The sequence below is a fragment of the Coffea arabica genome, chromosome 2e, assembly GCF_036785885.1.
Source record: "Coffea arabica cultivar ET-39 chromosome 2e, Coffea Arabica ET-39 HiFi, whole genome shotgun sequence".
NCBI lineage: Eukaryota > Viridiplantae > Streptophyta > Magnoliopsida > Gentianales > Rubiaceae > Coffea > Coffea arabica.
In genome coordinates this window covers 76,401,074-76,428,782 of record NC_092313.1, presented here as the reverse complement: position 1 = coordinate 76,428,782, position 27,709 = coordinate 76,401,074, and the positions used below count along the sequence as shown (strand labels likewise).

General features: G+C 38.5%; 4 protein-coding genes across 6 annotated transcripts; all 4 read right to left on the bottom strand.

Moving 5' to 3' along the window:
• Positions 1–646: 646 nt before the first annotated feature.
• LOC113733328 (large ribosomal subunit protein P1-like) lies at positions 647–1,251 on the bottom strand. The gene has a single exon (XM_027259672.2). It carries the CDS (start codon positions 1,069–1,071, stop codon positions 763–765), a length of 309 nt encoding a protein of 102 aa, XP_027115473.1. The 5' UTR covers positions 1,072–1,251; the 3' UTR covers positions 647–762.
• A 3,672-nt stretch (positions 1,252–4,923) lies between these two features.
• On the bottom strand, positions 4,924–10,053 carry LOC113733324 (auxin response factor 11). Its single transcript, XM_027259656.2, has 14 exons — positions 9,156–10,053; positions 8,511–8,623; positions 8,286–8,381; positions 8,129–8,185; positions 7,780–7,932; positions 7,496–7,580; positions 7,227–7,317; positions 6,974–7,138; positions 6,772–6,885; positions 6,620–6,692; positions 6,376–6,526; positions 5,716–6,293; positions 5,447–5,634; positions 4,924–5,341 (listed from the first exon to the last, which is right to left on the bottom strand). Exons 1-14 carry the CDS (start codon positions 9,226–9,228, stop codon positions 5,194–5,196), a joined length of 2,085 nt encoding a protein of 694 aa, XP_027115457.1. The 5' UTR covers positions 9,229–10,053; the 3' UTR covers positions 4,924–5,193.
• Positions 10,054–19,139: 9,086 nt separating this feature from the next.
• LOC113733323 (exportin-2) lies at positions 19,140–23,680 on the bottom strand. 3 transcript variants are annotated; one of them, XM_027259654.2, is made up of 3 exons: positions 23,537–23,680; positions 20,445–23,461; positions 19,140–19,662 (listed from the first exon to the last, which is right to left on the bottom strand). In XM_027259654.2, the coding sequence occupies exon 2, from the start codon at positions 23,382–23,384 to the stop codon at positions 20,463–20,465; it is 2,922 nt and encodes a 973-aa protein (XP_027115455.2). In that variant the 5' UTR covers positions 23,385–23,461; positions 23,537–23,680; the 3' UTR covers positions 19,140–19,662; positions 20,445–20,462. The 3 variants fall into 3 exon arrangements, with proteins under 3 accessions (XP_027115455.2, XP_027115456.2, XP_071937379.1); XM_027259655.2 differs by having other exon boundaries at positions 20,445–23,447; XM_072081278.1 differs by having other exon boundaries at positions 20,445–23,670.
• Positions 23,681–24,948: 1,268 nt separating this feature from the next.
• On the bottom strand, positions 24,949–25,906 carry LOC140037386 (ethylene-responsive transcription factor ERF023-like). Its single transcript, XM_072081508.1, has one exon. It carries the CDS (start codon positions 25,860–25,862, stop codon positions 25,152–25,154), a length of 711 nt encoding a protein of 236 aa, XP_071937609.1. The 5' UTR covers positions 25,863–25,906; the 3' UTR covers positions 24,949–25,151.
• Between the last annotated feature and the right edge of the window lie 1,803 nt (positions 25,907–27,709).

Sequence of the window (27,709 nt, the reverse complement as noted above, 5' to 3'; positions counted from 1 at the left end):
TTTTTTAACAAAAAAAGTACCTTTTAGTTTGTCCCCCTCAAACTATATGCCAAATTTCACTTTAATTCTTAAACTTCAAAATGAAACACTTAAATCCTTAAACTACAAAATCCATCATACTTTACTGTAGTTTTTGACAGAATGCATAAAACATAACAAAATAGTTGTTTTAGTTCTTATTATAATTAAAGTTAGCCAACCCTAATAGGGACATAAATGTAATTTTATGCGATTCAAATAAAAAATTTTACACCTAACAAAAAACCCATTTTTGGTTAATTTTTTCCTTTTTTTAATTTTCCTTTCCCTTTTTATCCCTTTATAGTAAATTTTTTTCCTTTTTTTTATTTATTCTTATGATTATTCTTTCCTTTTTTATTTTCAATGTCTTCTCGTTCTATCTTGCTTTGTTTTTAGCAGAGTTTTTTAATAATAAAAAAGCAACCCGTATCAATACCTTCAAGTTATAAAAGTAAAAAAATCACTGATTTCGCCAGAAAAAAAACCACTGATTTCGCTCGGGTAACTCAAACTCATATGTAAATGTTGCATAACGACTAATTTCACCAGCAGGAAATTGGTTCGACACAAGAAGCTGATATGCATATTCTGTACTGATGATAATTCAAGCCCACGAAGATTACTCTTTTGCGAAATATCTTCTTTGATCCACTTCTTTAAATAACACAAAAGTATACCAAAAAACTACCAATTGGTTGATCCTAATTATTTTCTAAGAGAATAAGCTTGAGAAACACCTAATCAAACAAAGTTGAATCCCATGTCTTCATCACTCTCTTCCTTGGCCGCCTCCTTCTTCTTCTCAGCGGCGGCAGGGGTAGCACCATCACCGCCGACAGGAGCGGCAGCGCCACCGCCACAGCCAACATTGACGATAAGATCTTCGATGTTCCTCTTCTTGCAAAGCTTGGCAAAGAGACTAGGCCAGTAGGATTCCACGATCAAATTCGCAGCCTTCACCAATGTAGCAATCTTCTCTGCAGTGACAGGGATGCCATCGTCGTAAAGAATCCAAGAAGTGTAGATGCAGGCGAGCTCTCTGACCAACATCTTTATCCTTGATGATAAAATTGATCACCTGAGAAAGTGCAGACGGGGTCGGGGATTAGGCAGGCCTTAAAGTTTGGGACGGTATCCTCCGACGTTGCCTCTCCCATTTCTTTGAACACTAGATAGCAGTAGGGTCTGTATGGTTCGGGTACGGTCCCGTCTATCATTGTACTGATCCAACCCGCACCTTGCGAGTAAACTATTTTTTGTCTCTTATCCACCTCACATATTAGCAGGTACCCCGTTATAGGATACCCGTTAAAATAGGATCGGATCAGCGGATATCCGTCATGTCCTACTTATTATTTAAAAAAATAATTTATACTAATTTAATTTTACATTTTACAGATTCATAAAAAATTTAATAAAGATTTTTTTCTCAAAAAATTCCCCTACTAAGAAACAAACGTGCAAATAGACTACAAAAAAATTTAAAAAGAATTCAATATCAATAAAAGTTTAAAAATAAGTAACACATTTTTTAAAATATATGTTCTACATTAGTTAAATTCTTTTCTATAAAGCATAAGATCATGACCTTTACAAATGAGTTTTATAAATAAACTATAGTCTCTTATATTTGTAATATAATTTGTTCAATGAAATTGCTTATTTAGTTTTAAAAATATTATTTTATAGTATGAGTATAAAAATAAATATATATATATGTGGGGCGGGAATTTATAGTGCTCGTGGGTTTTTAATTGTGTGACCCTAACTTGCCCCATATTTTAACGGGTACCCAACCCTCTATTGACCCGATCAAATAATACAGATCGGGTGTACTAATTTTTGAATCGGATCGAATCGAATATGTCGAATTTTCAAGTTTGCGGATAATTTTGCTCACCCCTCAATAATAGTGATATCTTCACCATCCCCTCCTTTTGCGAAAATGAAAACCCATGAATATTGCCTTCTCCACCACCATCCCTACCACCCTCCTCTAATCCCTGCCACCCTCTCTCCCTCCTCCCCCTCTTTCTTGGAAGGAAGGAAGAGAGTGAGTGGGAGTGAGAAGGTAGGAGAAGAGAGAGGAATGGAGGGAGGGAGGAAGGGTGGCGGGGGAAGAGGAGAGAGGCAGTGGTGAGAATGGTGAAGAGTTTGCAGCAAAAGAAAACGGCTTGGAAAGAGAAGGGAAAAGGAAATGGAAAAAATAAAAAGTGTCACAAAAGTTTTGGATTTTATGAAATTATGTTTATGTCCCTGTTGGATTTGGTTAACTTTTAATTATAATAACAACTAACAGAATTGGGAACTATTTCATTAGATTTTGTGCATTCCATAAAAAATTGGAATACAGTGGGGTGGATTTATAGTTTAAGATTTATATATTTCATTTTAAAATTTAGGAATTGAAGTGAGATTCTGCCTATAATTTGAAGAGACAAAGTAGAATTTACCCTGACAAAACTTTTCTGTTGCAGTGTGGCAAAATGGTGAGCTCCAATTTAGAGAAGCATTTGAGAGAGAGAGAAAGAGAGAGAAGGATGTATCATTCTGGTGTCATTTAATAATTCCAGTTTTGTTTTATAACCTGAAAACATTCCGTTAGTTTGTTGATTATCCGCCAACATAACCACCAGCCTTTGAGCTGGTGGCCACCATCAAGCTTTTAAGGCTTGGTTGAGTGGGAGGCACCACCAATTGCTACATTATAATGTGGATTTGCTTCAAAAAATTCAGGCGTGTGCGCAATGCACCCGTTTGGTCTGGTAGTGGTTCAGTCCCCTCCGAGTTATCCCTAGACTTCCTTAGGTCCACCCCCTTCCCTAGTGTAGGATAAATTAAAATATATTACAGTTGTCGTCTTCGAAAAAGAAAAATTATCCGCCAACATGACCTCGTTCGAGTCCCATCTGCCTCACTCCAACACGTTAATCATTTTTCATCTTTTAACCATTTTTTCCTATTTTGAACTTTCAAACCCCAAGGGAAAATTAAGTGTAAGATGATGAGGAGAATGAAAATTTATAACAAGGTAATAGTTTTGACAAATTTGGCATTAGAAAAATGTTACTCCTATCTAACAATTATATGCATAGTTATTAAGTTCACCTCGATCTAGTCCGACAATTGAACCATACAACCCAATGAGCAAGCCACTAAATAAGGCCGGATTCCTAATTTGATCAAATAAGGATTTGACCCAATCACGCCTACTTTTTCAATTAGGACAGCCGACCAATTATTTCGGTTGATCCTTTATATATTATTACTAGGTTAATTCTTTTTTTTTTTAACAACTAAATGTTCCTTTAGATTAATTTGTTTGCATTTTTCTTTTTTTAATAACTAAATGTTCCTTCATGCTGCTAATTCCTTGAAACTAAACAAAAATAAATTTGTTTTATCTCTGATTACATAGTCTATTATGTGAAAGAACAATAAAATGCAATTAAATCTTTTTATCATAGGTTTAGAATATATCTTTCAAAGTACATTAATTATTATTTAAAAGTACTTTATTTAAAAAATTTTATGTGCACTAAAATTATTATTATGAAATTGCAAATATTATTCTATTAACCCACTAGCTGATTCATCTACCTACCGTCCATTTCAAATGGTCCCTTTGTCCGGGTCCTTTTCCAGGTTTGGTTTAACACCTATGATGATGATATGAGTTAATATGTTTTTCCAAATCACATAAATGCTAAACAACAATATTCAAAGAGCTGCTTTGGGTCTCTGGCGCTTCGCCCTCTTCAGTAATATTTCTTTCTTGCAAAAATGACAATAAATCCACATTCTGATTCTACCCTCCAACATAACATCATAGTTCAATGTAAGTTTTGTTTGGATTTGGACATATTTGCCAGATAGAAATGTGGTAATGGTGGCGCCTTCAGTCTCTTATGAGTGGCCATTTTCATGCAGTTTTGATAGTGAATTTGTGATCTACTTTCTGAGCCAGAGATTTAGACTTTGGAAGGTGCATGCTTTCTGGATGGTAATGGGGGTATTCTAATATATTCCTCATTGTTCAGTAGTATTTTTTTTTCCCCATAACCAGATTTGCCAAAACTTTCGCCCTACTTACTAATGAATTATCTTCTCAATTCCCTAATTCCTATTTTTCCCAACATAGACATGGTTATTTTTTTCTCTTCCCCTTTCTTTTTTCTGACATAGCAGAGAGAGTTCCTGAATTGTCAAAATGTAGGGTAGTATATTAACTACAGTCCACTCAAAACAGACCAACTTTGAAAAACACATCCCCAGGAAATCGGTATGGACAGCTAAAGGAGATCAGCTTTGTTACAAAAAGCTCGAATCTTGATGTTCTGAAAAGAGAAAAAAGAACAGCAGTAAAATAGTGCAAAATCATTATTTTCCTTCCTTTTCACCCGATATCAAGCAACGGAGAGACCAACCCTTTTGCTAATTATGTAAGATTATTAGATTACCCAGGAAACTAGAACGGAAAAAGAAATTTTGATACAGAATCATGGATCTCTAAATTTCTGCCTCAGAGACTGCAACAGTTCGTACTAGGCTCACATGCATGTAAACCATTTTAACAGTTGAGGACCACTGCCCTGGAACTCGGAGAGATACATAAGCCCAAATTGGTACAGATCCTAGTACAGAGCAAATAAGTGGATAATGGACATAGGGGGCCATATTATGTCTGGCCCTCCTCGCTTGAATGCTGGAGATCAAGACGAGGAATTCTTCACATATCACTACCAAGTTACATACAAATATACATTCATAATTTGCCTGCACAGTGCATAAAATCTTACATAGCAAGCGCGCGGCCGCGCACATACATATTCCAGCTACCAACTAGAATTGTTTTGCCATCAAAAGATAGATGTATAAATTGTAACTTGTGGATCAAAAACATGGCAAGAAGACATTCACATTTACCAAAACCAACCTTCAAATTTCTTTAATACAACATAGTTTAAGTCTAGACTCCGTCAAAACCAGTCACTTGGTTGGCTTGCACACCCTCCCAACTCCAAAAAACCTGAGCACTAAAGATATACCTGCCTATGTTCCATGAAACACTCTTGCAAGTTCCACCTCCAAGATACACAATACAAAACTAAAGACGCAGATGATTAGCTCTAAGATATACAATACAAAACTAAAGAAGACGATGACATTACTTCAAGATTCCAGCTTTAGCTCCGAATCTAAGCTCTGTACTGTCCCTTCACCATCCAGAGTTAATAAAGGGAATTTGTCTCCTGTATTCATCTTCTTCACTTCCTCGCTCGAGTATATAAAGATCTTCCTAACCATCTTGCAAAATTCTCTGTTGGTGGGTGGGGGGGGGGGGAAGAGGAGGAATTAGTACGTTAAAAAGAAACCTCTTTTACTTTTCAAGGAAATGGTTGGTGAAAATTGTTAAGTTACTCACTGCCACGGATCATCACCCACAAGCATCATATCACCCTCATCATCAGTGTAGACAACCGCCCATTTGTTTCGGGGACTAAGCTCCCCCTCAAGCTCAAACATTTTTTCCAGCTCACTTATAAGGTCATGATAACTTTCCAAGGCAGTCAAATCAACAGCCCGCCCAACAGCAACCCCTTGCATTTGCACCTGATGATAGACAAAAATTAAACACTGTTAAAGGGCTACATCTAATATTAAATGACGACGGTGAAAATCATCTGGCTAAACCTTTGTTCGGGTTCTTGTAGTTGTGGAACAACCCTGTCGGTTAGTTGCATCTTTTGGTGACACCTCTGATTGGCCCAGTTTCATCTCATTGCAAGACTTCAGAACATCTCCATCAGATATGCCAACTGGAGGCTCAGCATCATTAGCACCATTTGGTACAACTGTAGAAGGTCCGTCCTTATCCAGCAGAGAGAGATTTTTTGAGTTGCTTCTTAAATCAATGCCAAATAATCTGCAACTTGACGAATTCTCCAGCCTTTTGAACCTTTCAACTTGGCCAAGTACATGGCCGTTACTTGCCCTTGATGACATAGGAGAATCATAGTCACAAAGAGGTGATTTTGCAGATACATTTTCCTGGTTTAATGAGCCATTAGCAAGTGGACGAGGCCAAGTTCCACGAGAAGAGAAGCTAGAACCAGAGCAGATGTTGCTGTTAAGATTTTTCGGCTTAGGTGGCCAGAAAGATTGATCATCCGTGCTTTGGACTTCAGTAATGTTGTCATAGTGGCTTAATTCAAGCAATTGAGTTGCTTCCGGACACCAGAAAGGAGAAGCAGCAGCAATGGCTCTATTTTCTATGTATCCGACACAAATTATTACTATACAAGTCAAACATGGTACATTTCAAAACAACATAAAGGCCAAAGATGTTTATACCAGAGGTTGGAAGATCAAGGGGCCTAGGTCTTTTGCTATTTGGTACTGGTTGGGCAGCAACATCTGCTGATGAAACAACTGCAAATGGCTCTATTTCCCAAGGAGAGACCCTCTCTGGCCTCTTAATTGATGCTGGTTCATCCCATTGAATCTAATACGGCGCAATATTTGGAAGACATTCATAAACAATCTATGACATAAAAGACATAAGAATGAGATGAAAGAATCAAAAGCCACCGCCAACCTTCAATGAACGCCACAGAGAATCTGGCCACTGTGGAGATACCTCTTCTAGACCAACTATAGTGCCTGTGAACCTGACAAACATGATCCTTGAGATTAAGGTTCATGAGTTAGAATCCTCTCCTAACACAAACACAAAATGTATCAACAAACCTCTTCTCAGGAGAATCTTCGCCTTCAAATTTCATTTTAAAGCGCATGCCCAATGAAAATCCGTGACTTACAGCCGCTAGATATTTGTTTAATCCAATGATAAATTGGCTTGTCCTGATAAATATTGCACAACTTAAGAAATAAAACCTAAATCCTAGAAATAGGGTACATATGCATGGTAGAAAAAATAGTGTATGTGTACCTTGGCTTGTAGTACACGACAAACAAGGTTTGAGTTATAATGGCATGTGATGCAGTTGCAAGCACTCCAAGATGCATGCTTTGGCTTGAAATGACAGATTGAGGTATCGGGCTTTGCTGCCGGGCAAGACGGCGAATGCCAACGCGCAATTCCCCATTACTACCCCTACAATAAAATGTAAACCAACAATTGAGCAAACACCTAAAAGCATCCATAACCAGAAAGTGTAACTAAAGTTGAGAACATGGTTTACCTAAGGAAAACAAATGCATCGCCAGCAACTAATCTCTTGGAAGTTACAAATGTGCTCCATCCAGTTGTAAGTAGGTGTCTCCGAGGTTGGCCTGCTCATCCATGAATACAAGGAAACTTAAGAATTCAATTTCAGTTGATACTGAGCATCACCATTAGGACGTGCCCTCCTTATTTAATTTTTTTTTTTTGTAGCTTTAATGGGGGAAAAAATGGCCAAGTGAAAAAAGAATCTGCAATATTATGCTACGAGAAACACAGAACACTTGCCCCTGAATATATGTTTAAATCGCCATTCATAACCATGAAGGTCTTTCGCAACCAAGTCCTGGCTTGGAGTTGCTTGAGTCATATCCTGAAAGTAACCAAAGACAACTTCAATTTTCAGGGACAGGCCCATTTATTTGGAAAGTCAATTTTCAATTTGTACGCAAAACATTTGGTAATTGGAGCAGCATATGTCTATCAACCAGTTGAGCTTGTCATGCAATCCGTATAAATTTAGTAGAATTAAACTGAGGATGAGTGAAATAGAAAAGAGGAAGGAAAATTACCAGTTGAGGTAAACATTCAGTGGCATGTTTGCGGAGAACAGAGAAACCACCATGCGTACTAGTATCAGATGCTGTTAATATCTTACAAAATGAGTAAATGGTCGGTTTTGGAGGATCAGGAGTGCATGGGTCAGGACTCGAAGGTTCCTGTTCCTGCAAATGCATGGACAGTAGGGCACACAGTCATTCAAATGATGGTCACAAGGTATGGAAGATAAAGCAGACAAAACACCGAGAAGATCGATAGCCAGCATGAAGCAACTAAACTACTAAAATAAGCATACACCATAAGCCCAATCAAGTTAGAAGTCCTTATTATAAACAACAAAAGCAAATAAAAAATGCTTACATTTACTTCAGGATGTAATGTTATCTGAGCATAGACTTCGTCTGTCTCTGCTTCTGCCTATAAAGCGAAGAATGAGAGATAAGCAGGTTAAAATGAAAAATGTGCGGGAAAGTGTTCCTCAAAGACAGATCAGAACTGGAAAAGGTGGAACACGTACCAGCAACTGAACATTAACTACTTTACAGAGGATCTTAGAAGGTAGATTGAACTGTGGAATTTGTTGATTCAATTCCTGATTCATTGATGCCTCCAACTGAAGAAGAAACAGAGCGCACGTTGCTACAGTGCATGAGAAATTGTAGCAGAAGAAACTAAAAAGTGTTCGGTGGATTGAAGGAAAAGGAAAATAGAAAAGGAGATCAGAGGGGACGGGAAAGCGCACTTGCTCCATGTGACCCTGCGGAAAGTAGAAAACTCTCTCGCCAGCGCGAGGAACATCAACAAGGGGTCCTGCACAAGCCTTCCATAGCTCTGTATACATGTCATCTCCTTGGCCTACCAAAGATAGAATCAGATGATTAAAGCAAACAATAAATTCATGAGCCGCTCGAGTGCCCAGAAATTAAGTAAACAAATAGGCTTATTCTCCTTTTAACTTTTTCGTCCCCTTAGCTCCTTCTCATCCGAAGCCAAACAGACGACCAATATTGACACAATTTTTGGTTTTTTAAGGAAAATAAGGGGGTAGTTCGCCAGACATACGGGTTTTTCCAATGAAACAACAGTTTTGCTTATCAAGTATCCCTCATCCTTCATTTGCTTGAGCGAACAATTTAAAGGCTTAGAAACGGAGAAACAAAGAAAGAACAAAAACCACAGTAAACAGCCCAGAGGATTCCAAGCTTTGCCATTATGTCCTGCCATGAAACGAAGGCGTACATGCTCACTAGGTAGAGCCCGCCCCATTGATTTTCCTCAGGTAGATAAGACTATTTGGTGTCATTTTCCAGATGAAACACTAAAATTCGGAAAAACCTACGTTTAAATTAAAAAAATGAAAAAAAAAACAACATTGATATTGTGTCACCTGTATCACGAGCGGGCAGAGCGTGAGAGGGAGCAGACGAGGCACCACCTCTGAACCCATCAACATGAGCCATCGAAAACCCACACAAGTATTTTATACCCAGAGCTCAGAGAGCAGTAGCAAAACTAATAGTCGTAAAGAAGAGTTTGAAGAATAAGCCTGGGAGCAGTGAGGAGGAGGGAGTAGTAACAAAGAAAAACAAAAAGGAAGGAAAAGATTGGGCCGGGTAGCTTGAAGTTGAAGAAGAAAACAGGTGGTGGGGGCCGGGGGGGGGAAGGCTTGGTCACGCAGTTGAGCCAACCCAAACCCATTTTACCATCGTCATCATATTCATCATCAAAGAGCAAAAATCCAAACAAAACCCCTCTCCTCCTCCGTTATCTTCATTCATTACCAAAACACAACACTGCTACTGCTACCGCTGCTGCTGCTGCTGCTGCTACCGGTTGTATGGTACAATAATATATTATATTGTGTGGTAATAAGCTGAGGAGGAGTGGTGGAGAGGAGTCAGGCGTCAGGAGGAGGAGAAAGAAGGCGGCTGCTTTGCAGGAGGAGTAACAGTAGTGTAGTTTATTTCCAAGTGTAACGAGCGACTGGGCGAGGGAAGTGTAAACTACTACGTTAGAGAGACCAAAAAAAAATGATCAGCAATTCCACTTTCTTCTTTTTTCTTTTTTTTTTGGTTTTTTTCTCTTCCTCCTTTCACTTTTCAGTTACAAGTTACAACTTACAACAACAAGAGCCTCTCTCTCTCTCTCTCTCTCTCTCTGTGAAGGCTTTGATTACCTGCTGTCTTCTTATCAAAGCTGATATGATATCAAATCAAACATAAAACCATTTTTGTCCATCAGAAGATCATCAAAAATAATTAAAGAAAAGAAAACCGCTTGTGCTGCTGCAGCAAATAGCAATAGCTGCACCATCATCATCAATAGGAGACGTTACTTACCACTAGCAGTAGTCTAGTACCACTAATTGCCCCTCCCACCAAATCCCCAAAACCATTCTCCTCTTTTCGTTTGTTTGGTTTTTTTTTTTTTAAAAAAAAACACTTTCCTCCTCTGATCTCCAATCCCCCACCTCCCTCCCCACCCCCTTCTCTCTCTCTCTCTCTCTCTCTCTCTCTGTAGTCTTTACTTACTTACAGAGTAGTACTATATAGGAGCAGGTCAGTTTGTCGTGGCTCCACTTGAGTGCGCAATGTGCGTGTGCATCAATCACTCTCCACAGTCTCAAGCACATACGTACTCTATACTACATTACTACTAGGAGTAATGTATGAAACCGAATTCAATATTATTGCCCAACAGGACAGGAATCCACACTTGTTACATCAGTGTAGTGTTTTGCCATTGAAGAATTCTAGTACCAACCTTTAACGACACTGTCGAGCACATATTCTTCTTCTTCATGTCTCATAATTGGGTTTTCAGAACTGCCAACTGCAGAAAATACTTTGATTTACATAACAATCAAATAAGGAAAAAACCTGTGAATGTCATCATGCATTCCCTTACCTTTTTTATTTTAGTGTACTAGCGAGAAGATGGGCAAGCGAGGGCGAGAATCAAACTGGGACATTACTTTCTAGGGATAATTTCAGAAACCTCCCTTGGGGTTTTTGACAGTTTCACTGTCTTCCCTGAGGTTCTAAAAATAATAATCAACTTCCCTTGAAATCAATTTTCCTGTAACAATTTTGCCCAGGGAAAAAAAAAAATATCAGGCGTGCGCAGATTTATATATGCCAAAAGTGCCCCCTCCCTATTATACGAGTTAGATTGAATATTTGATCTAACTTGTTAATTTACTTTAGGGCCATTACAAACACAAGGTCAATAAAAATTTTCCATCATTCATAACAAAAAATAACTTTCAAAAATTAACAGAACAATTTTTTTCCATACCTTAAGATTTTTGCTATCAGTACAATTATATAAAAAAAAAAATTAGACCAACTGAAACCTCTTTATATTTGATTCCCTTTATTTATCAAGCACATAAATTGAAAAAAGGATGCCTAGTATTTGATCCATTTTTAGATGCCATATTAGATTTTCTTTTTTACATTTCAAATTATGGTTAATTTAGTTTGCAAACAGCTTAATTATTTCTCGTGTCTAAATCCTTTAATTCATCAACTGCATTACATCTGATTTCTTTTATTTGTCGAGAATATATAAATTAAACAAAATGAACCTAATATTGGCTCTATTTTTAGACAACAAATTAATTAACTTTTTACAATCCAAATTATGATCAACGTAGTTAGCAAACATTTAACTCTTTTCCTTCACATATATGTGTAAGGGTAATAGAGTCATTTAGTCATTAGTGATGTAAGAGTTGGGCTCCAAATGACTGATAGGAGGGGAGGTAAGTGAAAATTTTAAAATCTCAGGGGAAGGACAGTGAAATTATCAGTCTGAAATTATCCGTACTTTCTAACGTCTGCTAAGAAAATGAATTTGATTCCGTAATCTCAGGGAAGGACAGTGAAATTATCAGTCTGAAATTATCCGTACTTTCTAACGTCTGCTAAGAAAATGAATTTGATTCCGTAGGACACTGGGGCAAAATTGGGAGGACATTCGCGAACATGGGACTTGGAGTTTGACGACGTTATAACGAAGACTCCTTCTGTTCACGTCCATTTCATTGTCTGCAATCTGGCGGGCAGGGCTCTGTAGTCTGTACAAGAGTAAACACGCAGAAGACTGTATGTAGTGGTATACAGGTCTAACGTTGACTGTACAAGCTAAAGTAGACTAGTATTAGTCCTATAGGCTATAGCTCTACTCCTATTTCTTTTAATTCATTCTCATATAGTACTTTTATGCTGTTGGGCAGATGCTGGGAACGGGATTACTTTTTTTTTTTTTTTTGGTTTATATAGAGTGTGTTTGGATTGTAAGTTATTTGAGATATTTTTACTGTAGCACTTTTTATGATGTGATGTATGTGAAATAAAAAAGTAATTGGAAAGATAAAAATGTGTATTGAAAATTGTAATAATGATGTAAGCAAATATATTTGGCCAAATAACTTACTATCCAAACACACTCATAATCACCTGATGATTCTTTGAGCCAAGCCCCTAAATGTCTAACGATTTATTATTATTATTATTATTTTGTTTTCGTTTGACATGCGTCATACTGGGAAAAGAAAAAGATCTGATTTTCTTTTTTATGAGTTTTAAGTGGGATGAAAAAAAAAAAAAAAGAATTAGAGAGATGAATTGGTTTAAAAAGTTTCTATCTAAAAAATTGAGAGAAATGGCAGTTCAACTCATGCATTGTAAACATCTCAAAATGCCAGATTTATCTATGGAATGCGAAACAATCGCATAATACTAGCCGATGAATCCAAAATCATTTCTCTTATTTCGTGAGAACTAAAAATGAGGATAGAAAGCAAGGACAATAAAAATTTTTAATCACATCATTGAAATTTTTTAATTGTTCTATGATTAGGACAATAAAAAGAAGAAAAAAAAATGTAATCATGAAAGCGAGGACAGTCTTGAGAAATTTATGAAATAGTATTAATATTAATAAGGGAGCTGGAGTCCATGTAATTCAAGAAATTGAACTACTTCGACAAAATTCAAAAATTATGGTGTGTTTGGATTGCTATTTTTCAAAAAAAAAAAATTTACGTTTTTCGTGAACACATTTTTAATTATCTTTTTATATCATATATATCAAATCGCTACTAAAAAAAATCTAGAAAAATGCAATCCAAACAAGGCCTTAGTGTCATGCATTTCCAGATTCTCTATCCACGTAAAATGTTGTTTCTATTTAGTTTGACTAGTTCATAAAACAAACTTAGGTCAACTTGTACCGAATCAACAAGTTTGAGTCAAGTACCACCGAACGCATTGTGTGCGTTCACTCCTAAGTAGAATACCATCAACTTTTCTTTTTGTATTTTTATTTTTTCCGCTTGCATAAGCCGTTAATTATCCGGGGACAGATTTGCGGCGTGTGTTCAGCACCCCCCACAACTGCGGCTAGGGGAATTAAGTACTCTTTAAATACTGTACTGCGCAGACCGCAGAGCTCCCTCCTCAGACTATCAGACTCTGCCCCAATTTGTTAGAGCAGCGGGTCCCGCTGTACAGGTCATCATTTTGCCTCATTATTCATAGCCCACGTGGTTTTTGCCACAACGGTTGAGACGTATCAACATCCCTACTGTTCCTATCACGCTCGTTTTAATGTTGGACGCCCTGGACATGTTCCTGTCCTACTGCCCATCAACCTCAAGGCAAGAGGAAATTTTGCCCCTCCCGCTCTCCCCGAGCCAAATTGGGTTTGATTTAATTTTATTAAACAATTCAAATTCAAGTTCGAGCTCAATCTTAAATTCTTAAATTTAGAATTCGTGTTTAATCTCAAGTTCGAACTCCCAATGTCCAGGTTCTCATTCTGTAATCGCAAGGAATCGAACAACATTTCGTATTTGTTTTTGACTAAGTGATTTTTGAAAATCAATAATGTACCTATCTCTAGTCGAACAAATTTTGATACCAAAACATAAGAGTTAAATCACACCCTTGCAGATGAAAATATCTGAAGTTTAAAGATCTTTATTATCGTGAGCTAGGATTTGTGATCTCCTTTTAGGCTCCGGTGAAAAATTTATGATGGACGTCCCTTTGAAGTGTATAAATACAAAGTAATTAATGATCTTGAAGTTGTGTAGTTTCTATAGATAAACATATAGATGACCTTGGAAATGAGATTTCTCCGTGTATATATACCAGGCAAGTAACGCGAGCAGATAATTTCTGTCAAAAGGATGATATTTGATAACCCTTGAATCTTGTGTCAAAAATATTTTTGTACCACAAAAAATGCATGGGTTTGCCTTATTTATATATACCAATATACGCGAAGGGATGCAAACGAATCAAACCTTGTAAATTCGGTCAAAACTTAACTCAAGATCGAGAATTAAAATGTTTGAACAACCATCCAACTGACAAAGTTTGAAGTTTATGTAATTGAGACCTGGCACCAAGACTTCCACTCAGAATGCAGCAGCAGCAGCCAGCAGCAGCTAATTAATTCATCAAAGTGGTGGCTAGGGATGAGAGATATGTACGTATTCAGTGTTTCAATTGCGGACGTCGACAGATGATTTAAACTAGAAATAGTACTAATTAATACTCAGCTCATGATCCGGTTCCGGCCGGCCAAACCTAATTTCATTTCAGGTGCGTAAAATGGAGCATGTATTAACGCCCAACAGTACACGAATGTTGGTTCGACTTTGTCCTGCATGGTTTTGCATGCAAATATATATATATATATATATATATATATTTTTGTTCAACAATCAGCGTAATGAAAAGTTGATGGAAGCGCTTTCGAACATAATTAAGCAACACAAAAAGTAATTGCTGAATTTCACAATGGATAGGTCTTTTGAATTTCAAGACCATCAAGCGATACAAGTTATTGTTGTTGTATAGAAAAGCAGCAAGAATAGGGCTGGGGACAATAATAATATTACTGTTCATGTTCCTGCTGCTGCATGCATGCAGATGTTGTCCAGTACCGTATTGGGGAGTCCGTAACAGACGTACTAGTTTTGTCTGTGCAGTGCTGCGAAAGCAATTCAATTCAATTCGACCTGCAAAACACTACTAATCAAATGCTATGTTATACATACTATAGCTAGTAGCGCTGCACTCTGCAGAAGTATAGTAGTAGTTGACATGTTTAGTTAGAGGATGGAAGATGTTAGTAGATGAGATATGAGAGTGCAAATTATATACATAGTAGCTTTTTTTTTTTTTTTTTTGAAACAACGATCCTTGCAACTTTGAAGGGACAAGTTGACGTGCATATTTATATACTATTTAGATTATTAGTAGGAGTATTATTCTTTCTACCATGTATATTTATATATATAGTTGCCTTAGTAGTTTATTCCCCCCCGGCCTGTTGCCCGCACGAATGGGAATAATTTTGTGTTGTTAAAGTGCTGTGGTGGATTCCAAATCATTCTCCTAACTCTACCATTCATAAACATATATAATAGAGTGTATCTATTTATTTATGGCTGAGGTTTTGGACGCCCTTAATTCAGGCTATTATGTTTCACTTATGTTGGACAAGAAAAGGTACAGAATGCAACCAACCTCAAGTCAATTACCCCTCCCCTCCCCCCACCCCCACCCCCGGGGGGGCCACTTTTATCTACTTATTTATTTCATAGTATCATATATAAGCTCGTGAAATTTTGGAAGATTGTAGTAAGTAACATTATTATTATTATTATTTTATGCTATTATTGTAGAACTTCAAATGAATGAAGGCGTCATTTTGGGCTCGATCGGAAGTCTTATCTCTTCCTCTTTTCCTTTTTCAAGAAACAAATAGTACATAGCATGTGCCCATTCATCCCCATGTTTATATGTGTTAGCTAGTCGAACAGGATTTTCATTTTTTTGAATTTGTTTTTTGAAGGGAATATATGCACCACCACATTCAAATAGAGATAAAAAGGTGAAGGGTACTGAAATTCTTATCCCAGAGAAAGGTCAAAAGTAAGGAAAACTCACTCTCCATCCCTTTTGTACAACGATTGAATCTGCAAGTGAGCGCAAATCAGACTATGAGTATAAAAGTGGTAGTGGTTGGATCGATCAGTCTTGGGCAGCTTCTTTCATGTGTTTAAACTCTTTCTCAAGAGTAATGAGTCATTAAAATCAGTCTTGCGCAAAAGATTTAAGTAATTAATTAATACTCTCTAACCCGCCCGTTTAATTAAAACTTGACTGATTACCAAATACCAAAAATTTTCCACTTAGAATTAAGTGGTAAATGGTGTTAATTGAGTTAATTATAGGGCTAAGTACGTAACCGGTGGCTCCAAAGGCTTTGAAAACTCATGTATATGATGCCTCTACTAATCACACACACCAAAGATTAAGAACAATGAATGCTTTAAGCTGAATTGGACTTATCGAAAGATCTTATCCCTGATGGATGATTTCAAGATTCCATTTGGATTAGAAGATCTTATGCCCTTCACTTTGTTAAAATCCAGATATTGGAGGACCATTTGGTGGCAATTGCATACAAAGATCGCTCCTCTTGTCCTACTAGTAATTTTCATAAGATTCCGGTCCCCACCCCCCCAACCTAGCCAATTTAGTAGCAGTAATTACAATTCATTAAACAAATTTTGCAGACCACTATCTAGGTATCTCAGAATCTTCTAAATTCCCTCCCATTACTTTAATTGGGGGGTGGTTACAATTAATTTAATGCCCATTTCCACACTGGACCCCCTTAATCTAACATGAGAAGGGATGGCCTCTTTCTCTTTGTGAAGGCCGTAATTATTATCGTGCATTAGTTTTTGCCCCAACTAATTAATTCTTCACCTAACATTCTCCTAGTATTAACTCAGGAACAGCTGGAACAGTCTCGGGTTGGGAGAAAATGCAAAGCACCTCAGTTGCAGCTGCGACTGTGAAGCGTCATTTGGCAAAAAAACAGCATTATGGATGGATGGATGGATTCGCTATTAGACTCCTGGTCTATTATTATATGCTTGTTTATGTTGGAACCCTCACGTGTCAGTATAGTGGAAGTCAGGCAGTTTTGCAAGACGGAATTTGTCTATTTTACTACCTTTTCTTTAATGGATTAACAAAATAACAATGAAAAGAAGAAGAAGAAGGTCTTATTTTGATTTAAACCAAAAAAGGGTTAACATTAGGGCATGAAACTGATTCCCAAATTAAAAGAAGAGAGAGAGAGAGGCGAAAGGTCCACGGCCTCCCATTGGCTTAGTGGCTGGTGGTAGTATGTGTAGCTTCTGTAGCTTGAATGCAAAATGAATATGGTATTTGTCAAGGTCAATGAGACTCTCAGTTTTACTTATGCAGGTGTATATTAAATCATAAAATATAACAAAATTACATGAATCTACATCAAATCATAAAAAGAATACAATAACTGCACCAATTGAGCTTAAGGCCAAGTGTTCCTGCCCCATTCCTCTTTTATTTCTTCAACTAAACACAAACACCTAACAATTACGTACAATCAAATACTAGTAAAAAAACTTTTTTAAAAAAAGTCAAAAGTCTCTTCTCATACCTCTCTTGTCTCCTCTCCTCTATATGTTGCACCGTTGGTCTCAAGAATTTAAAACTCGTAGCATCTCTTCTAATCATAGTTATCAAACCCGATTTGGAACTTGATCCGAAGAGGTGACTGATTTATAGATTATCAGTTCAATCGTAGGTTGTACAACAGTTATATTATATAATGTAATAATATATTTTAAATTATAAAAATACTAAAATTTTTAAGTTGACAGTTCAACTGACGGTTTTTTCCTGATACAGTGGTTGACCGTTGAGTCGATTAACGAATTCGGTGCTTGACCTACCGATGTTATTAGTAACCTAGCCCGGGCTCTATGACCGGTTCACTTGATTGACCAGTGCAGCCGTGGGTTGGGCCAGATTTTATAACTATGATTCCAAAACCGATTACTCCATGCGAACAGTTTAACCAATGAGCGATTTGAGAGGAAGGTCTCACTCCCACCCCCTCAAGTTAGTAGTACGAAATATCCCTCTCCCCTTTCTCCCACATCGGTCCAGTGAGGGTTGAGTAATGAGAGTTTAAGTCCCTTGGTCCAACTTGAAAGTCAGCAATTGCCTTTTGAGTTGGGTTGAGGATTAAGGTTTAAAAATTTCTTCCTCTCTATTGTTGGAAAGAAACAAAAGTCATGGAGAGTGATAATAGCTAGCGTCAGTCTGAGTGTTTCCCTCTCCCCTTTCTCCCACATCGGTCCAGTGAGGGTTAAGTGATGAGAGTTTAAGTCCCTTGATCCAACTTGAGAGTCAGCAATTGACTTTTGAGTTGGGTTGAGGATTAAGGTTTAAAAATTTCTTCCTCTCTATTGTTGGAAAGAAACAAGAGTCATGGAGAGTGGTAATAGCTAGCGTCAATCTGAGTGTTTCCCTCTCCCCTTTCTCCCAGTGAGGGTTGAGTGATGAGAGTTTAAGTCCCTTGATCCAACTTGAAAGTCAACAGTTGCCTTTTGAGTTGGGTTGAAGATTAAGATTTAAAAATTTCATCATCTCTATTGTTGGAAAAAAAAGTTAGTAGTACGAAATATCAAATTTTATCGGTCTCTGACGGCATTACAGCTATTGATTACGAGCGCATCAATCCATGGCCGCCTGCAAACAAAGGGCCCAAGAATACATATGGAGAAATGACAGACTACTACTTCTCTGTTGTTGTGTTCTTGCAAACGAACGGCCCAAAGTGGACTTCACTGTTCTCTTGTCCGCTCGTACTCTTGGGCTGTTTCTTTTAGTGTTCCTCCTAACTTGCTTATGTGCCTTTTTTTTTTCAAAAAAAAAAAAGGGAATTTTATGAATAGTTATACGTGCAAGGAAACTTTTCTCTTAATATGGCAATTGCAATATGTACGAAACAAACAAGCGAATTTGACACAGAATTAAGTTTACGGCATGTGCTTTGGAACCTTCGCACGGTCTTTGAGCAGGTTGGACCTATGGCTACCCCAAATAGACGCTTAGAATAGCATGCATGCACATGCACGTACTCCTACTCCAACCGCAGCTCATTCCAAAGAAAAAGAGTAGGATCCATATACCCCACGACCTTTCACTAGAACTTTCCCTGTGGCGCATGGAGCCAACATGTGTCAAATGGCAAAGACAAATTGTACACAGGAATTGTCCAATTTGTGCAACATCCAATGTCGGTCCAATTTGTGCAAACATCCAATGTCGCTCGAGGGATGCACCAAAAACCATGTACCATAACCCATTCATCTGTAAAAAATTTATTAACCTGCAAAAGTGCGTTAGTCGTAACTACTACAAGTCTACAAGTTCCAAGTCTCCATTTCACTCCCCATACTTCAAATTTTCTGCAATGCGTCACAGTAGTCGGAAATTACTGATTACCCCAACACCAATTATGTGTTTAAGATTTAATTATGTGTAAAACCTCAACAGCAAAAATACCTAAAATACACATTCAGCGAGCGCAAATACATAGAAATTACAGCAACTCAAGACTCCCACAGGCTCTTCCCCCAGTGACCTAACAATACAACCGAATGAAAATGCCGAAGGCCAGCATCAAAATTTGGAAGCAAAATTTAAATGCCAACACAAGTATCATTTTCTGACTATGATGTCAAATGTGCTCAACAAGCATCTGGACAGCATGAAAAAAACAAAAAAACAGCAGCATTGATCACCACATCACGGGAAGCCAGAAAATCCCAGACTTCAGGGCTGATTCAATAGCTTATCCATATCAGTCTGGCCGGTAGATGAAGCAATGGACATTGCAACACAACCACGAGCCAGAAAAAGCCCAAATTATAGATTGAACCTATAACTCGTTGTACCAGTCAATAAAATGCAAAAGTCCTGCTCACTTCAATATCCAACACTGAATAACACGAACCCAGAGATCTGCGACAAGAAACCGCATTTTCAAAATCAGACCAATGATGTTTAAGTTGGCAAAACATGATAGAAATGCGCATCCAATCACATAGTTTCAACAATCAGGCATTGACATGGAGTCTTAATTGTTGCAGTGTTTACCAGCATCGAGAGGAATATAGAAAGTAAGAAAGAGAACATGGAGGTTAAACGTGGGACTCATTTCATGGCGCACCTTGAACATAATTTATGCCATAACTTTTAGCATTTTCTATCAGCCTCTTTTCAGGCAATACAAATTCTAAAAGATGAATATACGGAAGTTGCTCCCACTACACAAGTAACAAACAGAAGCAACAATAATCTCCACAATTAAGGCCAAATTAAATATCATTTTTTGGTAAAAGAACATCAGGATTCTCATCAAAGCATAACTCATAATATCAACACACAATATATAAAGACACAGTGTACAAGAGCAAAGGCCTCCAAAACGACTATCTTCATATAATACACCCCAAATACTTTTCAGCAGCAGATAACAATAAAACATGCATAAGCACAGCATTGTTCATCTTGGTTCCACAAATGTCATTATACACACAGAAGAAGATCAAAAAGCATATTCAACCACACTCCCTATCAACTTATCAAGCAATACATAAGCAGAAATTAAAATAACAAGAAGAAAGATCATTCATCAAATGTACAGAGTAATTACTATCCTCATCAAGTACGTCCACAGTTTCAATACAAAAACATAGACATTTCGTGTATCTGATTAACAGATGCACTAGTGGAAGGCATACCATGAGACAGCTTCTTCTTCAAACTAATGAGACATTATATGTGTTGCAAAGCTGCAGCAATGCAGCTTGATTAGATTGCTCAAGAAATTGACCAATGACTGGGGTATACATTCCAGGGGAAGCACCACAAAGATTAGCCAAAGACCCAACCAAAAATTGCTTTGGATCCTTAATTTCCTTGAGAGGATCATCCTCTTTTTTCCCAACATTGTAAAGATGGACAAAGGTAGCATTATAGCCCGTAGTCTCACCAAAATCAGGAATATCAGGTTCATCATCCACTCTATCCTCCTCAGGTCGTGAAAGAAGTGTCACAATGCTGTCCAGCAGTTTACCCCAAGTCTTAGAATCCAAATTATCTGGAGATTGACAGATAAGTTTGGTTGAAGCAACTGAAGTGAGCTTTAGCTCAAGGGAACCTGTGATCAGCTTGAGGTTTGGTACCCAGAACTGCTCCAAAATTGTACGAAATATGTCTGGCTGAACTGCATTTATTGTATCCGCAAGGGTTTGAGAACCATATTTGACCAGAAAAAGAGACATAAATATTATCAGATTCTTAACAAACTTCACTGTTTTGCTGGAACTCAACCTGTTAAACAGTATAACCCAAATCTGCTGTACAAACGGAAAGATTACGTCATATGCAACATTCTCAATCACTGTATTCAGCACATAAAATCCTTGATCATCGGTGCTAGGAGATGAAACAAGTCTGGAGAATATCCCAAGCACACTTTCCAATCTTTCCTTCTGAATCATCTCAAGAGGTGACTTTCGAAGGAAAGCCTGGAGCAAACGAACAAGAGCTGGAACATTTGCTGACTTCTTCCATGACTCAGGTAAAAGAAGGATCTTGAATATCTCAACATAATTATCAGGCACGAGTGTTAACTCCACAAGCTGAGCCAACAGCTGGAATGCATAAGGAAAAAATTCATTGATGTCTCTGGCCAAGATGAATTGAAGGCAAGGGAAAAGGCTGGCTTCAAATGCAGAAATGAGAGAAGGGTCCTTCTCGGAAGCCCGTCTAATAAGAACAGCCACAGATTCAAAAAGATAGTGGTTAAACACAGGATTCTTGGGGTTTTCGCAGACCCTATTGAGAACTGTTGTCAGCCCATTGATGCAAGGTAAAGCAACCTCACGAGAGATTTCAGCAACTCCAAGAACTCGCATGATACACTTCATAACATACTGATTCTCCTCAGATTCTGGCTTCTGCAAGGCACTAAAAACATTTGTCATCAAGACCAACAAAAATGGACTGATATCTGAGGATGTGTACCTTGGTCTAGCCCCTTCATCTTTGACCAGCAAGAGTTTCTCAATGCAGCTTGCCGCATACGAGTGAACTACATTTGCCTCTGCATTAAGGAACCGGACTACATCTGGAAGCAATGCCAGCGCAATAGGTTTTGATATCTGGTTCCTAAACATGGTGAAGAACTTCAGAGCTCCTGCTTTCAACATAGGGAATGCATTGACATCCTGACTTTGCAACTCAGGAACAATTACAGAACTAAAAAAGCTCTCGACATTAACTAGATCAGTAGAAAATGAAGTCCCACCCGCTTTTCTGTTGGCAAGCGAAGTAACCAAATAGATAGCACAATCCTTTTGTTTCCAATTTGCAGCTGGATTCTCATTAAACAAACCCAAACAACTGTTGATCTGAAGAGAGACCTTCTCAGTGACCTTTTCCTTGTAATGCAAGGCAATTCCCTTGAGGAGTTCACAGGCAATCCTCCTCCTAGTATCAAGATCACTCCCTTCCATATCCCTCCTTATGAACTCCACATAATTCATCTCAAACAACTCCTCATCCTCATCCCTCAACATTACATTGGGTAAAACTATACTCTGACAAATCTGTTGCAAGATATCATCCCTTGCAAATAGAGTATGATGTACACTTGTGCTGACAGTTGTGAGGAACTTAATGGCAGTGACCGTTAGCTGTTCCCTGCTAGAAGAGGCAGATGCGACAAGAAGAAGACCCCAAACAGCCTCCACAAAACCACTCAAATACCCTTGGAACAACTCCTCCTCTTTCTCCATATAAAGACTGATATTCTCACAGACTGCAGAGCGCAGCGCATCAACAAGCGCCAGCCCATCACCGCTGCTATCCTCGAGAGCAGGATATGTAACGGTGAGATACTTCTTAAACTCAACCATCCACTCGCTCATGTGATCCTCAAAAAACTCGGGCAACTCTTGAAAATTCAGAGAGTAAAAAATCCTACAACACAACCTCTGAGATTCTATGTAGGGCCTGAGGGTAGCTGCATTGGCAGCACCCGAAGCCACGGCATGATCAATCAAACTAGCCGTCCTTTGAAACAAATCCAACAAGGGTTTGGCAAAATTATCAAGACAATACTTTAAATCCAGAAGCAAATCATTGGTTTTATACTGAAAACGAAACTTCTTAAACAAAGAATTCAGCGTAGCTAACACGCCATTAACAGAGACATAATCATTCGCCAGGCTTAGTTTATCAACACTCGCCACAAGCTCAGGTAATAGAGTAGGCCACGCTTTCGGAAAATCGTGCTTGCCGATAACGGCCAGAGCTTCACTGAGCTGGGATTGAATTCTAGGGGAAGAATTGACCATCAAAGAGACGACGAGGGTTTTAATCTGCTCCTTTTCGGGGTCGGGAATCGGGGTAAGGATTTGGGCGTCACCGTGGGAGGGAGGAGGCGGGGACCAACGGGACTTGAGGTGATTCTTAAAAGTGACAGCAGCGGCTTGGCGGATCTGGTCGTCGACGGAGGGCTCGGCGACGAGGCGGAGGACGGCGAGGCCGTAGTTGGGTTTGTCGGCGGCATCGGAGAGAGCGGACTCGGCACGGCGACGGGGTTCGGGGAGTGGGGAGAGAGTGTTAAGGAAGCATTCCGATAGGAATTGCAGGGTTTGTGGACTCCATTCCATGTTCAATTCTTGTACGTAAGCTAGGGTTTTACAGAGACTTTTGCGAATGCGTGCAACGGAAACCTATAAAAAAAAATCTAGGGTTTCTTTTTTAAGTCTAACACTATGTAATACTAAAACGAGTTTAAAAAGAGAGGGAGAAAGAGAGTTACCTCTGCACTGGAGAAGGGCCACTGTTCCACACACCACAACTAAGAGCAGCAGCACCAGTCTTTTTTTTTTTTTTAATTATTTATTAGACGTGAGTGAGAGAGAGTTTGAACGACAAAGGGATGAGGGAGGGATTTTTGTTGAAATAAAAGAGACTAATTGTTGGGCCTGCGGAGAGCTTTCTTTTCTTTTATTGGTGAATGAAACTAATCGTCCGTCGATCTCGAACATATGGGTATGGGTTCAGAGAGACAGGTCCTGGTCCTGTATCATGGTTTGACCCGCTGAGCCTTTTTCCTTTTCATTTTTGGCCCATTTTCATTCACTGTTACAACAACTATTCTGTTCTCACTTGAGGTTACTTTTTTTCGTGTGCAGCAGCAGTCACAAAGACAAGACAATTTGGGCATCTGGAGCGGAACAGGAACAGGGTTTGCCTGTAAAGGCACCAACAAAAAAAAAATTCGATCAAAGTTGTTCATAATCAATTGAGCCTGTTTAGCAAACAAGTTTTGGGCCAAATTTGTTTTTTATTAAGTTTTTTAACAACTTTAACCACAATAATTTCAAGAAAAAACTTCTCAAAATTTTTAAACGATACACTTCAAAATATCCAAAAACTTATACACTTCAAAAAATTTTCCTACAACTTCTACAGTAAAATTTTGTAAGTTACAGTAAAATTTTGGACAGACACTTAAAAAATTTATTTGCCAAACGGGGACATTATTCTTGGGACAGGCTTCTGAAACTGAAAGGCCAGTGTTTGAGTTAGTCCAGACTGCACACTCTCGCCACCCAACCTCAAATTAATACTAGAACCACTTAAGCAACAAGTAAGTAGGAAAACGCCCAGCCCAAAGACATTATTAAACCACTCTACTGTTAAGAGTGTTGGGGGTTCGAGTCGATTAAGACCCTTACCACTACTATTAAACCATCCTCCCGATCTCTATCCAACAAGATACCGGAACATCAAATATTGTGTCAGAAAAATCCATCTTACAATGAATTTCCAATTGTTAATTTCCTAGCAATTTGTTTATTCTAATTAATCTTCAAATAGTAGTAATCAAAAGGTGTACAATTCTCATATACCACTTCGAGTCTGGCAAAGCTGATTCCAGCTTATACTTATCATTAATTCAGGCTTAATTTTCTTCCTTTTCCATCCATCATCACAAATTCCTTCCGACGATTTCTAGTGAAGCTGGTCGGAACCTTATTGCTACTAGTTAGCAGATTCAGATTCAACTACTCAGAAGGAGGAGGAGGAGGATATTATATGTATTACATAGATATGGCTTTGAGAGAAAAAAAAAAACTACAAGAAGGCAATAATATTCATGTCACTTAAATATTGAAGAAGAGCAAGTAAATGCATCATCGAGTAGATAATAGATATATACAGTAGTAGTAGAAATGGAGCATTAGTTAATCACAATCTGAAGCTTTAATTGAATGAGGAAGTTAAAACTGTAACACCAAGTAATTAATACTAGTTGCAGGAGGAGTGTTGTATTAACTATTATGTACGGTCATACGGCCGCGGACGTACAACTAGTACATGCAATTACACAGTCCGTCGGGGGCTCGGTCATCTTCATCCAACTGGAATCATTCCATCGGCGACGTGGCAATATCGCCGGAAAACATCCCTGAACATGATGATAACGATGATGAAGCACTCCAGTAGCGTAACTCCCACACATAATCCCTCCTCACAGTTACGCTGGTACTGTTATCATTCTCCCCCGGCCAAGCTTCAATGAGCTCCGGCAGCTCTATGTCCCGCCAAAAATCATCACTCCCACTCCCATCGTCGCCGATATGAGCTGCAGTAGTAGTAGCGGTAGTGCTACTACTACCACACATAGTAGTAGTCTTTTTTCCTTCTGCCATCGCCACTCTTGCGGCCAATGAGGCTGCTGCCTGAATATCTCGAGCCGTGGTGGTTAATGGCCGCGGCAGCAGCTGGATGTCGTCGGGGAAATTCAGTTGGGCCTTGGGTCCTTTCAGACAATATGCGGCCACGTCGTATGCCCTTGCTGCCATCTCTGGGCTTGGGAAAGAACCCAGCCATATCCGTGATTTCTTTCGCGGTTCTCGAATTTCCGACACCCATTTGCCCCACCGCCGTTTGCGGACCCCTCGAAAGACCGGATGCCGTGTGCCCCCACTGGCAGCACTACTACTGCTGGTATCACTTCTTCTGCTGATGGCGGCTGTGGGGGTGGTGGCGGTGGTGGTTGAGCCGGAGGAAGAAGGGGCTAGGTCATCTTCATTAATGCATGGCGGCGCCGGTGGTTGCTGTAGGAGCATCTCCATTATTAACCAACAATTAAACCAAAGCTTAGCTAGCTGGGCATGCAACCAATACATAAAATCTATCGCGGCTCTGTATTTATGCTTGCAGTGTGTCTTACCATTCACCTTTTTCTTAAATCTGACAAAAACGCCCTTTTCCATTAATTATTCATTTATTTATTTTGCATGAGCTGGCACTCGTGCGTAAGACTAGGATTATCACTCACATCGTGTAAGTGTGAGAATGTAAAATTAGTCACTTGGGCATGGTACCAAGTTTTGAACAATTTACATGGTTCTATTTAACTATTTTTAAGTTTGAAAATGCCATATTGAGTTATCTTTATAATTCCAAAATAGGAATGGCAGCGAGTTGAATACCTTTAAAAATCTCTCTTATTAAATCCTAACTCGCATGTACATTGTATAAAGATAAATATGTGTGTCAACTGAATACAAACTAAGAGGATAAATAGCTATTATAGAGGTATTAATTCTTTGATACACGCACATATGAAACAAATTGTGTGTGTGCGCTCGCGCGGACATGTGTATGGAATATCGAGTATTGAGTATCCAATTTTTAGAAAATATCTTACCAAATTCTATCGGGTTATCCATCAGTAACTCCTTATTAATACGTCTAACGGATTACCCATCTATCGTCTAATTGAAACACCCACAAGGATAGAGTTTTACTCTACCCGTTGCCATACCTATGCCAAACAACGATAATTAACCATCTACGTGCTTCACCCTTTTTCTGAATTCATCAAGCATATTTTCCAACGTCTCCATTTAATTCTAAGTAGTGTCGTGAAATCCTGAAAGTATCTAGTGTGGAATTAATCAATGAATTGACAATAGGGTGAAAAGCGAGTAACCATTGGCACATAGACATATGTCACGTTCTTTATTGCTCTAGATTTCACAAAATCTGAATATAGAAGCTGATTATGAAGAATAATCCGAATCAGCAAAAAGTTACTCTTTGACTGATTATAGATTTTAACTTTTATGGTCATTTAAAAATTTATAATTAGAATACAAAACTGATTGAGAATATAAAAAAAAAAACTGATTATCCAAAATTAGAATATATAATCAGTCTAAAATAAATAATTGAAAACAAGCCTAAAGTTTAGATAATGAAAGTACAATTTTCCAACACTAACAGGTGTATATAATACAACACACTCCAAGGTACCAATCCTCAACTTATCATGTAACCAAATCAAAAAAAAAAAATCCTACAAGAAATTGACTGGGTTACCATGTAGTAGACGGCCGTCAAAATTTAGACGAGTGATGAAGGAGGATTTCCATTTCTTTTCTCTTTTTCTTTTTTTTTGTTTGCTTGTCCCCTTTTTTGGAACAAAGAGACTGAGAGAGCACGCATTAATTTTAAATCAAAATAAGAAGTAGGATAAAAAAAAAATAGAGAATAAATATCGTCATGTACATGTACGGCCCAGTGCCCGCAATGGTTCGAGTCCCATAGTTATCGTGTTCGGGAGATGGAGCCTCTCCTCCCAGGTCGGAGTGGGATTAGTCGGACCCCGCAAGGATTGACCCGGACACCCACTCCGTAAGCAAAAAAAAAAAAAATAAAAATGTACGGCCTTTGTGATGGAAGGTCACAAGTCACCCAAAAATTTCTCACCAATTGTGACCATAATAATTAGTTCTTGTATGTATAGGTACCCGCGTGCTCGGATAGCGATTGATTATTAATTTTTGTTTTCTGGGAAATCGGCCTTCGTGCATTATCATGAGGGCTCTCAACGCTTAAAGCTTCTCGGGGTCCCTTGGGCCGTAAAGCTTCACATGTGTAGGCCTTACACGAGATATTAATGACCAGCTCCATT